At 37.9% G+C, this 13,051-nt stretch overlaps 1 protein-coding gene across 1 annotated transcript; it reads left to right on the forward strand.

The window, feature by feature from the left end:
- Window positions 1-228: 228 nt before the first annotated feature.
- On the forward strand, window positions 229-9,580 carry CBG13873 (the record flags this gene model as incomplete). Its single annotated transcript, XM_045236327.1, has 12 exons — window positions 229-339; window positions 387-448; window positions 641-761; window positions 2,175-2,213; window positions 2,486-2,855; window positions 3,805-3,933; window positions 4,153-4,615; window positions 5,529-5,752; window positions 6,857-7,246; window positions 7,768-7,867; window positions 8,553-8,641; window positions 9,486-9,580. 12 exons carry the CDS (start codon window positions 229-231, stop codon window positions 9,578-9,580), a joined length of 2,193 nt encoding a protein of 730 aa, XP_045095311.1.
- Between the last annotated feature and the right edge of the window lie 3,471 nt (window positions 9,581-13,051).

Genomic DNA, 13,051 nt, shown 5'->3' on the forward strand with positions numbered 1-13,051 from the left:
TCTTTTTCAGGTCTTTTGTTTCATTTTTCTTTTAAAACCCAAAACCCAAATTCAAACTTTCCTCCGAAATCCGCTTTTGCGCCAGCCTAGCTTGATTGACGCGTTCTGCGATCACTGCGCGCACCGAAAGTGTGTCAACAAAAAATGCCTTTTTCTATTATTTTCACCCGATTTTAACCCGAAAAACAAAGATTTTTTGCAGTTTTTCAGTGTAAAGTGCATTAAAAGATGTCGGAGGAGCTCGAAAACGTGCCAAAAGTCGACGCGGAGCCCGAGAAAATGGACGAATCGGTGGAGAAAGTGGAGGAGGAGCCGATAGAGGAGAAAGCGGAGGTTAAGGTGAGATTTTAATTGGTTTTTAAGCTAAAAATAGTGAAATTTTGCAGGATTTGGTGCCAGAAATGTATAGACTTCATGGTGGAGACCCGAGATTGGTGAATTTGAATTTGTGAGTGATGCAAATTTTTTGGAAAAAGTGCTAAAAATTCAATTTTCGCACTAAAAATGGTCGATTTTCACTGAAAAACTATCAGAAAATGCCCATTTTTCAGCTGAAAATTGGCAATTTCTAGCCGAAAAACTCTATGGAAATGCCCATTTTTCACAGAATTTTTGTTTTAAAATTGTATTTTTTTTTCAGCGCGGTTATGGTGAGCGGAATTCCGACGGATTTCATCAACGATAGCTATGAGCAGTTCGATGAGACTCTACGTACGATGCTCTGTGCGAGTCATAATTTGAAATCGGAGAACATTTTGAAGGTGAGAATTTATGCTGAAAACTAGTCAAAATCCAGGATTTTGGGCTTGAAAATCGTCAAAGTCCAGTGAAAATTCGATGAAAATTAATGATTTTTGAAGATTTTTGCCATTTTCCCTAGTATTTTCTAGCTAAATTGTAATAAAAATCCGATTTTCGAGACATCAAAATAGCCCTAAATCCGTTTTTTTATCTCGAAAACACTCATTTACGATCTTTACTGAGGCTCAGGCTGAAAAATATGAAAATTTCCAGAATTTTCGATACAAAAATCAATTTTCTAGGTTGATTATTAAAGGAGGCCAGACACCAAAAAAAAGTTTTCCTGATATTTTGCATAGAGAACCCCCATGAGGAGTTGAACTCATGACAGGCAGCTCAGGGGTACAGCGCCGCTACCGGCTGAGCTACGGGGGCGCGAAGGCGCCTGACGACCGATGGTCTACATCAGGCCTGTGCGGCAACAAAATTTTTTCGGCAATTCGGCAACTCGGCAATTTGCCGAATACTTTTCGGCAACGTTCGGCAACTCGGCAATTGCCGAAAAAAAATTTCGGCAATTTTCGGCAACAAAAGTTTTGCGTCTTTTTTAAGTAAAATCGATACGTAACTCATCTGAAAATGCTTCTATCAGGCTCAGAACTACAGAAAATGTGTGTTCATAAGTTCTTTAAAAAAGTAATTACAAAAACTGGCAACTCAAGACCACATTTTTTTATGCAAACTATTTCTCTTTAGCAATAGAGGGTATTCCAATGGTTGAAAATATTTGTTCCGATTGTGAGTTTTGAAAATAGTGCGCTCAACCTGTTAGGTAACTCACGACACACGTTCCCTAGAGATTTGAGACAGATGGATAATTTTTTGATGAGTTGTGACTCATGATATCTATTTTCTCCTATGCTCACATATTTGAAGCCCATTTTTAGATCCGATGCAAGTATTTTTGATGATTATTGGGACACATTTCCTCTAAAATTCACTCTGAGGGATGATGGATTCAAATTTTGATTTTTCGAACTTCGAAATCATTTTTTTTTGACTAAAAAAATTGTGGAAATCTCTAAATTCAAAAAAATTTCAGTTGCCGAAATTGCCGAATTTTTTTTGCCGAAATCGGCAACGGCAATTCGGCAATTTCGGCAATTCCGGCAATCGGCAATTTGTTGCCGCACAGGCCTGGTCTACATAAGCGCGGCGCGATTCCTTCCCCCGGAATGCCCCCGAAATTTTTGCTGTCTCGCCTCCTTTAAGAAAGTTATGGACATTTTTAGTTTTACTGAGGCTTAGGATTTTTACTGAGGCTTAGGAATTTTTACTGAGGCCTAGGATTTTTTACTGAGGCTTAGAAAACTTGTAAAAAAATGTTTTTTGAAAATTTTTAGGAAAATAAATAATTTGCTTCATTTTTTCAGATCATCCGAATCCCAGTACTCGAGGAAGGAGACAATAAGGTAGGGTAATGATAAAAATTGCGAATTTTCAGGTCAAAAATCAGCCGTTTTTGGCGGATTCTGGAGCTTTCAAGTGCTAAACTACCGAAATATCCGAGAAAATGGCTATTTTCAGTATAAAAGTTGCTATACATCCACTGAAATCAGCGGAAAATCCTCAAAATTCCGGGGGGTTTTTTTCCCAAGAAGGAAAACTTCTCGTCTACATTGGAATTTTGAATTTCTAATAATAGAATAATTCCCCCATCACATCATCTGCTAAATTATTCCAGAACAACGCTCTCCGAGCGCTTATCTGCTTCTCAGACAAAATCCAGCAGTGTCGTTGTCTGGCTCGCAAGAAGGCGTTCGAGGATGAGAAGCAGCGAGTGGAGGCGATAGACGCGCTCCCCGAAGCCCTGCTCTTCATCAGTGACGAGGATCGTCAGATTCTAGAAGACGGCGTTCACGAGAGGCCAGAAGGCGGCGATGATGAGGATGATGTGGTTGGTGAAGAGGTGGATGAGTTGGAATTGGAAGAAGACGATGAGGAAGAAGGGCACGATGAGCATGAAGAGGATTCTGAGGCGGATGGAGACGCGAAAAAGGACGAAGAAGCGGCGGATAGTGAAGGAGGAGTCAAGAAGAGCTCTGATGCTAAAGGTTCGCAGTTTTGTCGATTCAAGACGTTCTTCAGTCAAAAATACAGCGATCGGAAGTGAATCTGAAAGGATTTCTCTGAGAAAACTGTAAAAATGGCATTATGAAGAATATCAAAGGGGTTTTGTGGGAATATATGGCTGAAAATTTTACTGGAAAGTAGATTTGTCACAGAAAACCTTTTAAAAAAAGGAAAATCAGGCGCTTCTCTAGACTCCAAATAGAGAAATATACTTTTCTGGCCTTTTTCATATTTTTCAAGATCGAAATTTTGAAAAACTGGGTGGAAGCTCTAGATTTGGAAATTCCATGTTTGGTAGCTGAAATTCTCCGGCTTTATTGAATAATTTTCGCTGGAAATTAGATTTTTCAAGAATAAAAACAGAAGGAATTCATTCAAAAAGAAAAAGCAGGCGCTTCTTGACTCTCCGAACACCGAAAAAATGTTCTGGCCTATTAGGCCTCTCAGGGTTTATATAGGCCTTTGAAGTCTTATATAAGCCGGTCCGGTTTGGCTGAAATTGTGAAATACCGCTGAAAATTTGGTTTGTCCGGAAAGCCTTGGAAAAAAAGGAAAATCAGACGCTTCTTGACTTCTTAACAACGAAAAAAATTGTTCTGGCCTTTTAGGCCTTTTTTATACTGTTCAAAATCGAAATTTGGGAAAAAGGCTTTTTGGAAGCTTCCTTATTTTCTTGGTTTAAAAAAACCATTATTATGCCGATTTTTCAAAAATCTTGCTCATTTTTCTGAAATTAATCAGATCGTACGGTCCGGATCATTAGAAATCGGTCGAATAGGCCTAAATGTTCGAAATTCAAGCTTGAAATTGCGGTTCTATCGAAGACGAAGACTATGGAGAGTTCTCTACTGCTCCAGATCATTTATTTCCCACTTTTTTATTGTTTTTCTCAAGATCCCCTCCCTCTACAAGTCTCTAAAATTCTTGCAGAAGGCGATAAGAAGGCGGCCGAGGTAGCCAAGAAGCCAGAACCACCAAAGAAGAAGGTCTACGAGGATGAGGACGAGAAGGCGCCGTTCGAGATGGTTTGGGAAGGAGCGCCAGAGTTTCAGTGGAGATGTATGTGTCTTTTTAGACTTAAATAGAAGCTTATCTCGATTCCTGTGAAAGGATATCAAAAATTTGTCAACTGATAAAGTGTTTATCATAACAACACAAAATTTTATCAGTTGAGGCATTTTTGATATCTGTCACAGGAATCGAGATAATCAAGCTCAAAGTTGGCGGTTTTGGTGCCCTTTTAATACAGGTTCCATGATTCAATTTTGATCTTTCCAGTGTGCGAAGGAAATCGTGACGAGAAGAAGCTGATCATCGAGAATCTGATGTGGTCCGATCTCAACGACGTCTTCATCTACCGTACTATTCAGAAGGCCACTTCTGTCGAGATCAACTTTCCAGCTCGATTCTCCGGAGAGGGAAGTCGTCAGATATTCGGAAAACTCGTCCTCCATTTTCCGGCATTCGTTGCTATTATGGACGAGGCACTGAAACATTTGATCTACTTTAGAAGTGGAGACGCCAGACGAATCAAAGTGTTCCTGCCACAAACTCAGGTGTCGTTGAAGCGAAAGGAGGAGTTTGAGGGGAAACTGGGAAGATTGATAAAGCCGACGCCACGGATGATGGAGCTGGTGATCAAGACGTTGCCAGAGGGATACACTCCAACGTTGGATAATGCATGTGAATGGTTCCCGGATCAATCGGTGATTGGGTGTGAATTGGTTAAGGATGAGATGGGGTAAGAGAATTCCGTGAAATTTAGCATTAAATTGCCTAGAAAGTTCGGTGATCTGAAAAAAAGTGCGGTTTCGGGACAGTTTTTGTGAGAAAATGACTAAAAATTGAGAATTTTCAGCCCAGAATCCAGCTAGAATTCTCATTTACATTCAGAATGATTTTTGAGCATTCTGGGTCATTTTGGAGCCTTTTGAAGCCAGTTTTCAACTGAAATAGAGCTTTTGAAGCTCAAAATGTTTCAAAACTCCAGAAATTTCATTTCCGGTCAATTTTGAGCATTTTGGGGGGGGGGGGGTTTCAGTAAAGAAAAGGAATAATTTCAGCATGAAATCCAGCTAAAATGCTGTTTTTTTAGCCAGAATGATTTTTTGAGCCGTTTGTAGAGATTTTCAGCTTTGAAATATGTTAAAGTGTCATTTTCCGCTAAATGCGGAAAGTTTCAGCTTGAAATTTCATTTTCAATCACTTTAGAGCATTCCGAGTCAAATGTGGAGCATTTTCATGCTCATTTTTCATTCAGAATGATTTTCGAGCATTTTAGAGCCTTTTGGAGCCACTTTTGCGATAATTTTAGCTCAAAAACGACTTAAAATGCTCAATTTCGATTGTATATCCATTTGGAGTAGTCTAAGGCGTTTTGAAGACAATTTTCAGCTAAAAATCGAATTTTTGAGATTTTCAAGCTTAAAATGACCCGAAAATCTTGAAGATTTGTTTCCAATCCATTCGGATCATTCTAGGTCATTTGAGAATACAATTGAGCATTTTGAGCATAAAATTCAGCTAAAATGCTCAATTTTCCATTCAGAATGATTTTCGAGCATTTTAGAGATGCTTAAATCAAGCTCTTTGTTGATTTTAGATCAAAAACGACTTGAAATGCTCAATTTTCATTCTAAGTCCAATATTTCCAGAAGCCCATGCGTCATCGTGAAGTTCGAGACCGCCCAAGAAGCCGTCGCCGCCCATGCGAGCCGTTCGTTTGTTTTTATCCGTCATAAGGAAGCTAAAAAGAACGCGGCCGGAGAGCCAGAAAAAGAAGGAGAAGAAAAGAAGGATGACGAGGAGAAGAAGAATAAGAATGAGCAATCAGAAGAACGAGAGAAGACGACGAGATGTAATGTGTTCATGAGAGGAGGTAAGGATGAAAATTGGATTTGAAATGAGCCAGAATTGGCTGAAAAATGCTTTAATCTTTGCTGAAATTGATCTGAAAATCGCTAAAATAGGGGTTAGAAGTTAGGCGTAATTCGAAAATTAGGTGCAAATGAGCCAAATTTGATTTGAAACGCTTTTTTTTAAAGCTAGAATTGCCGTAGAAAGTGTTGAAATTGATCTGAAAATCGCTGAAATAGGGCTTAAACTCCAAAAGAAAGGCCGAAAGGTCCCAGAAGAGCCACAAATGGTAAAAAATAAAAATCTGAAAATGTTCAATTTTGATCCCCAAATACACATCTAGTTCAAAATATTTTAAATTTTTTTTCAAAAAATTGGATTTATTTGCAAAAACAATTGAACAGCTGCCCCACCAGAATAATTTTGAGTCAATCGAAACAAACTTTTTGGATTCCTTCCCCTATTTTTTCATCATTATTTGCTCAAACCGCCGCCGCCACCCACCCTCTACCATGACCTATGTACCTTTCCCTCATCTTGTATAAATACCACAGAATTTGTGAGGAAACACACGTAGTCTTGGTTTTATTTTTTAGGTAGTTATCTAAAATTTTCAGACTGAAATTTTGAGATTTTAGTGTCCCGAAATGTTCTTCACGAAATTTCAGTCATTTTGGTACAAAAATCATGTTTTTAAGTTGATTTTGAAGCGATTTATGGCAAGTTGAATTTTTTTACAGAGGCTTATGGAATTTTTACTGAGGCTTACGGAATTTTTACTGAGGCTTACGGAATTTTTACTGAGGCGTAAGAACGTTTTTACTGAGGCTTAGAAATTTTTACTGAGGCTTAGGAGTTTTTTACTGAGGCTTAGGAGTTTTTTACTGAGGCTTAGGAGTTTTTTACTGAGGCTTAGGAATTTTTACTGAGGCTTAGGGATTTTTACTGAGGCGTAAGAACGTTTTTACTGAGGCTTAGGAGTTTTTTACTGAGGCTTAGGAGTTTTTTACTGAGGCTTAGGAGTTTTTTACTGAGGCTTAGGAATTTTTACTGAGGCTTAGGGATTTTTCGGAGGCTTAGGGATTTTTCGGAGGCTTAGAAAACTTTAAAAACTTCTTTCTTTCAGTCGAAGCCCACTTCGGATCCCTCATCACCTACTATGATCAACGTCGTCGTACGGCGGAACAACAGCGTCAGGCTCGTCAGAAGCGTCAGTCTACCGTAGCACCTGCGCCGAAACGTCCAGCCGGCTCGACGATTCGTGGTCCGGTTCTAAAGAAGCGTGCTCCATCGCCATCGAAACGAGGAGGGGGTGCTCCAGAGAAATCATCGACGCCACGTGGCGGATCGAGTGCTCCGAGAAGAGGACCGACGAGCGGTGGGCGACGTTCATCGCCACCGAGATCAGGAGGATCCCGACCATCGCCACGTGGAAGTTCGTCGTCGAGAGGTGGAGGAGGAGGTCATCCAAGAGGAGGACCAAGAGGCGGACGTAGTGATCGTGGAATGAGTCGATGTGAGTAAAAATTGCCAAAATTAGACAAAAATAATTGAAATTGAGCTTAAAATTTTAGACAAAAAAAGTCTAAAATTCGCTAGAAACGGTCCAAAACTCGCCAAAAATGATCTAGAATTCATTAAAATGGCTCGAATGACCAACTTTTGGACCATTTTAACCCATTTTAGGCTGATTTCGGACCATTTTAGACCCGGTTTGGATAATTTTAAGCCTATTTTAGAATCTTTTAGGCATATTTCAGACAATTTTTAGCGATTTTTAGACTATTTTTAGGCCTATTTCGGATCATTTTGGGCATATTTGGTACCATTTTCAGTGGATTTTGGACCGTTTTCGGCCGTTTTTGGACCGCTTTCGTCCAAATTTTGGCCATTTGATACCTGCGTCTCTAAACTAGAATCTAGTCTTTGAAATTTTTGTTTATTTCAATAAATATTTGTCATAATCCCTCAAAAATGACATCTGGATACTTTTTTTCTCCTTCGAGTTCCCCGATCCATCATAATCCCTTTTTTCAGCCACTCAACGCACCCATTCCTACCGAAACGACTCCTTCTCCTCATCGACATCATCGCAACGAGCTCCGCCGAGAGCCGACGCCTTTGCCGGATATGGATAGTGAGTTTAAATACATATCTTATTCAATTTGAGGGGAAAATGCCAGAAATTTGATTGTTTCGGGTATGAAATCTTGAATTTTAGAGGATAAAACCTTGAAAGTTAGTGAATTTTGACTCTGAAAATGCTTCAAAACCTGGGAATTTCAGTTCAGAATTCGCTAAATTTCGAATTCGAACTAGAAAATCCCCTTTAGCACATTTTACCTATGAAATTTCATCATAATCCTGTCATCGTTCTGCCTGAATTTATATATTTTACATATTCCAGCATTTCGTGCATAGAATTCATTAGTTTCCTCCTTTACGTAGTCAGATCCTCTCGTGTTTACCGGAAATGAGCCTTTTAAAGTATGAAAACATTCATAATTTATTCATTTCCTGACTAATGATTCTTACGAAATATAGGGGAATCTTCTAGAAATTCTAAAGCTGGAAAATCGAAAAATTGGATTAACATATACTTCAAATGAGAATTTCATACTCTAAAAGTTGAGAAAATCGTAAATTCAGAAGTTTGACTATTCTAGATTGGAAATTCTCAACAAAAAAATTTCAGCCTGAAATCAAAAAAAAAAAACCTAAATTTGAGCTATAATAGCCTAAATTTCCCCTAAATTTAAGCCTAAATAGCCTAAATTTGAGCTGTCTGGACCAGAAAAATACATATCTATTCCATTTTTCAGCGCCCAATTCGATCGCGCCTATAACAGTGGAAGCGGTGGAGGACAGGATCGTCCATCAGTCGATCCATTCGGACGTCCGATGTATTCAGGTAAGAGGGTTTTCAGAGAAACTTGGGGGGAAGAAACTGAAAAAAATGACCCAAAATTGAAAACAAAGACTTAAAAACACGGAAAAATGACCCAAAACAACCCTAAAAATCACCAAAAGTTGGAAAAATGGCCTAAAAACACTAAAAAGCTGACCCAAATCACCTGAATAATGATCTGAAAATTGGGAAAACGACTTTAAAAACTCAGAAATGGAACCTGAAAAATTAGAACAATCACTTAAAAAATAATAAAAAATGATCTAAAAATTAGAAAAATGGCCTGAAAATGAGGAATTCCAAGAATTGGCTAATAAAGTTCAAAAATGATATCATAATATTTACCGGGAAAAATGTTGCAAAAGTTGCTTTTTTATTAGAAAAGAAGAGCATCATCTCACTATTGTGTGATAAGGACTCCCTGGAATTATGATTGCACACATAGCTAAAACAAACTTTAACACCTATTTAGCTGCTCCGTTTGTAGAGCGTAAAATGAACTCATTTTATGTGTAAATTGACACAGAATTGTCAATTTTCGAGCTGAAACTCGCTATTTTTGACAGTTCAGGCGTTATAATTGAGCTGAAAACCACATTTAGAGCTAAAATTAGTCTTGGAACCATGATTATTGAAGCCAGAACATTGACAATGCCATTTTGGAGTCATTTTTCTTATTTTTCTAGATATAGGGGCCCTAAAATGTCATTTTTGGAGTCATATGTAGTTTTGGAACCATGATTTTTGGAGTTATACGGATGAAAATGTCATTTATAGAGCCATTTTTCTTGTTTTTCTAGACAATTTGAGCACATATTTCTCCTATTTATCATCGTTTTTCTTTCAGTTCCCGCCTTCTCCAACTCGTCCTCATCGTCATTCCGTCATGACGATCATCGAGGAGGAAGCGGTGGTTTTGGCTCGTCGTCATCATTCGAGTGAGTTTTTCCCTTCCTTTCTTTATTATTGTTATTTTTGCTCTGGAATTTTCTAATTGAATTGACTCGCCCCTTCGCGGAAAATAAAGGGAAAAATAGGGATTTTTGGAATCAGAATTCAGGGAATTTCCAGTCGACTTTTGAGCCAAAAGCTCTGTCTTTGTGATAGTTCCCGAGAAACCCCTGGGACCCGTTTTTTTCTAATTAAATTGGCATTTTACTGGTTTCGCAAAGCTTCCAGGAGGAGGAAATTAATTTCCTCCTTCTCGCCTTCTACCCCATGAATTTGAAAATACGTGTAGAACCTAAAAGAGGAGGAGAATTAGGAATTAATTAGCTGCTCCAAAAGAATTTTCAATTAAGAAAAATTGCCAATTTAGACTAGATAGACACTTCTAATTTCTCAATAGTGACGGATTAGTGGAATTTGTAAGACGAGTACCTTTTTTTTCTCAGAGAATTTATGGTCATTTTCAGATAGGTTGAACCCTAGATTCGGTCTCTTTTTAGCCATTTTCAGTCATTTTTAGAGACAAAGGAACCTAGAATTTTGCTTTCCAGGAGAAAACGTGACTTTTTGAAAGTTTTCTTCCTGGGGGAAACTCTAGCTCCGATTTCCCACGAGTTTAGTTGAATTTTGACCCATTTTCTGGCTCATATACAGGGCTAAAATTCGGCTGAATTTTGACCTATTTTAAGGCAAACTTTAAACTAGCTTTCGAGACTAGAATTTAGCTAAATTATGGCAAATTTTTGGGCTCATTTTCAGGGCTAAATTTAGCTAATCTTTAATCCTTTTTTAGGCTCTTTACCAGGTCTAAAATTCAGTTTCTGCCATTAGAGATGTTCTAATCTCAATATATCCTTGACCGTTTTTCTACCTTTTTTCCCTCTTTTTCTTGATCCTATCCTCATTCTTCTATTTTCTTTTCTTTCCTCCGCCCGTGTTTCTTCATGACGCAATTCGTATCTCTGCGTCTCTCTCCAGCAGTCCCTCTATCTCTTTATCTCTAACTTTTCACGCACAGCCCGTATGGTTGTTGGTTACAAATCACTCATATATGAACCATAACAATTGGATGTTTCTCTGTAGATTTAGATTCATTTTCTGATGACCTCTTTTGCCAAGCCTTTATAGAAAAAAGAGTGAAATTGGAAGAGAAAATAACGAGAAGACGTGCGAAAAGTGACTAGAAAATACACTTTTTTCTTCTTCAGAGAGACGTAGAGATAGAATTCTGATGAACACTTGATTCTTTGGGTTTTCTCTGGGTGGCCTAATGGATTTTTGGCTATTTTAACGCTATTTTTGAACTAGATTTGATTGAAATTCTGTACTAATTACGAAATTACTGCTCAACTAGAGCTTGCCTTAATTCCAGTAGGTTTAGATTCAGATTTCATATAGTTCAGATTCATTTTTAAAGCATTCGCAAAGTTTCAGCTTTTTTCTCCTTCAAAATTCCGACCTGTCTACGTCACACTTGCCCTCCTACTCCTTATCAGATTCTCCTTGTCAGACTGCTCATATCTCACCTACCATACCCCTCTAGGGCTCTTCCAGCAACCACTAAGCTCCGCCTTCCTGGCGGCTACTGACTTCTAGGAGCCTTAGGAATTTTCATTTGATTTATTGCTGAGCATCATCATCATCATCTTCTTCTATTCTAACCAATCGTCTACTTCGTGAAGGAGGAGCAGGCTCTAGACTCCGCCTCCTTTTCTCCGGCGTGTCTTATTTCACCGGAAATGTCCACTATATCATACGTCTTCTCGATTTTTGTTGGCGTTAGAGCCATCAGGTGTGCTACGGAATTTCCGCAATTCGAGTCAAAATTGCTATCAATGACCCTAGCAGAGCATCTGAATCCTTAAGATCCTTAGAATCCAGAAATTCTAATCTAGAACATCCTTGAAAGGATGTCTAATAGATAGGACACACTATCTCCTTGACCACATCATCTCTTCTGACTGTGTCCTTTGTAGTTTTTATGATGATTAGACCCCGAGGAGACACACAACGAACACATTTTCCTTCATTTTCTACGGTCTTTTCTCTTTTCTACGGTTTTCTAGTGATGATGATTGGCTATAAACCACACAACCTGATTCATGTTTGAGAGGTGTTTGCCTTTTCATTTTTTGTGTCTCTAGATTAAATTGTAGGCCTCTCTCTCTCTCTCTCTCTCTCTCTAATTCTCTCTTTCTCGTGGAATTTAGAGAGGAAGTGGGAGATCGAAAACATCTGATTTTTTGTGATTTTATTGATGATTTGCGGTTGGCATTCGAAAAATCCGTGTTTTGAATACATTTTGGGTGTTTTTAAGCCGAAAATTGCGATTTTTAATTCGTTAATCTTCAATTTTATGTTTTTTCCAGTCAAAATTGGGTATGTTTCATCTGTAAATTTTAGACTTTCTCGGGCTAAAATTGATGAATTTCAAGTCAAAACTAGAATTATTGGATTTATTGCCTTGAAAACTATTATTTTAAAGCTGAAATTTGCTATTTTCAAGTCTAAATTACGATTTTTAAATCTTGAAACTTTCAATTTTCTAGTCGAAATTTCAGATTTTTTGAGCTAAAATTAATGAATTTCAAGTTAGAGATGCCGAAACTACCGTATACCTCCTAGAATTCTGCTATTTTTTTCTATAAAAAGTACTGGAAAATCCTCAAAGTTCACTTTCTCCTTCACAAAACTAGATTTTTGCCTCCTCATTTTTCTTCTTCTTCCAATTCAAAAGCGTTCATTCTCAATCCTTTCTTTTTTGCAGCAATCGTCGTCGCTACTAGACGTCGTCAACGTCTCCAAGTCAAACCCCCATCACAATGGAAAAATGCACTATAATATATATATATTTTTTTAAATATTTGTTGCTTCTGTACACCATTTTTTATCCATTGTATTCCTCTAGATCTCAGTTTCTCTGAGGTCTCCTCTCTTTGTTATTCCTTTAGAGATTTTTGGGATTTTTGAGCTGAAATTGCGAGTTCTGCGCTGAAAACACCAATTTTTGAGCTGGAATTTGGCTATTCTTGGCTCTGAAATTTTCAAATTTCGGTTCCGAAATTTCCTATTTTTGATTCAAAATTCCAATTTTCGCTCCCCAAATTTTCTTATTTCAACTCTCAAAATTCCCCATTTTAAACCTGAAATCTGGCTCTTAAAATCTTAAAATTTCCATTTTTTGAGTTTTTTTTTTAATTTCTAAAATATTATCTCTCTAACTTATTTTTTCTATTTCTTCACCTATTTTTATACTATTTCCCTCTAAAAATTGTGTGTGAAAAACCACCCAAAACCAATGAAAATGCTAATTCCCACCCCCCTTTTCCACCATTTTCCCAATTTTTATCAGTTTTTTATCACTGATTTCATATATCTCCGCCTTTTCCTCCATTTTTCCCGAATTTTAACCTAATTCTCTCAATTTCAGAGTCCTTTTTGGGGACTTCTTGTGGTTAACGCAAA

The sequence above is a fragment of the Caenorhabditis briggsae genome (assembly GCF_000004555.2).
Source record: "Caenorhabditis briggsae complete genome, chrIV, whole genome shotgun sequence".
Taxonomy (NCBI): Eukaryota; Metazoa; Nematoda; class Chromadorea; order Rhabditida; family Rhabditidae; genus Caenorhabditis; species Caenorhabditis briggsae.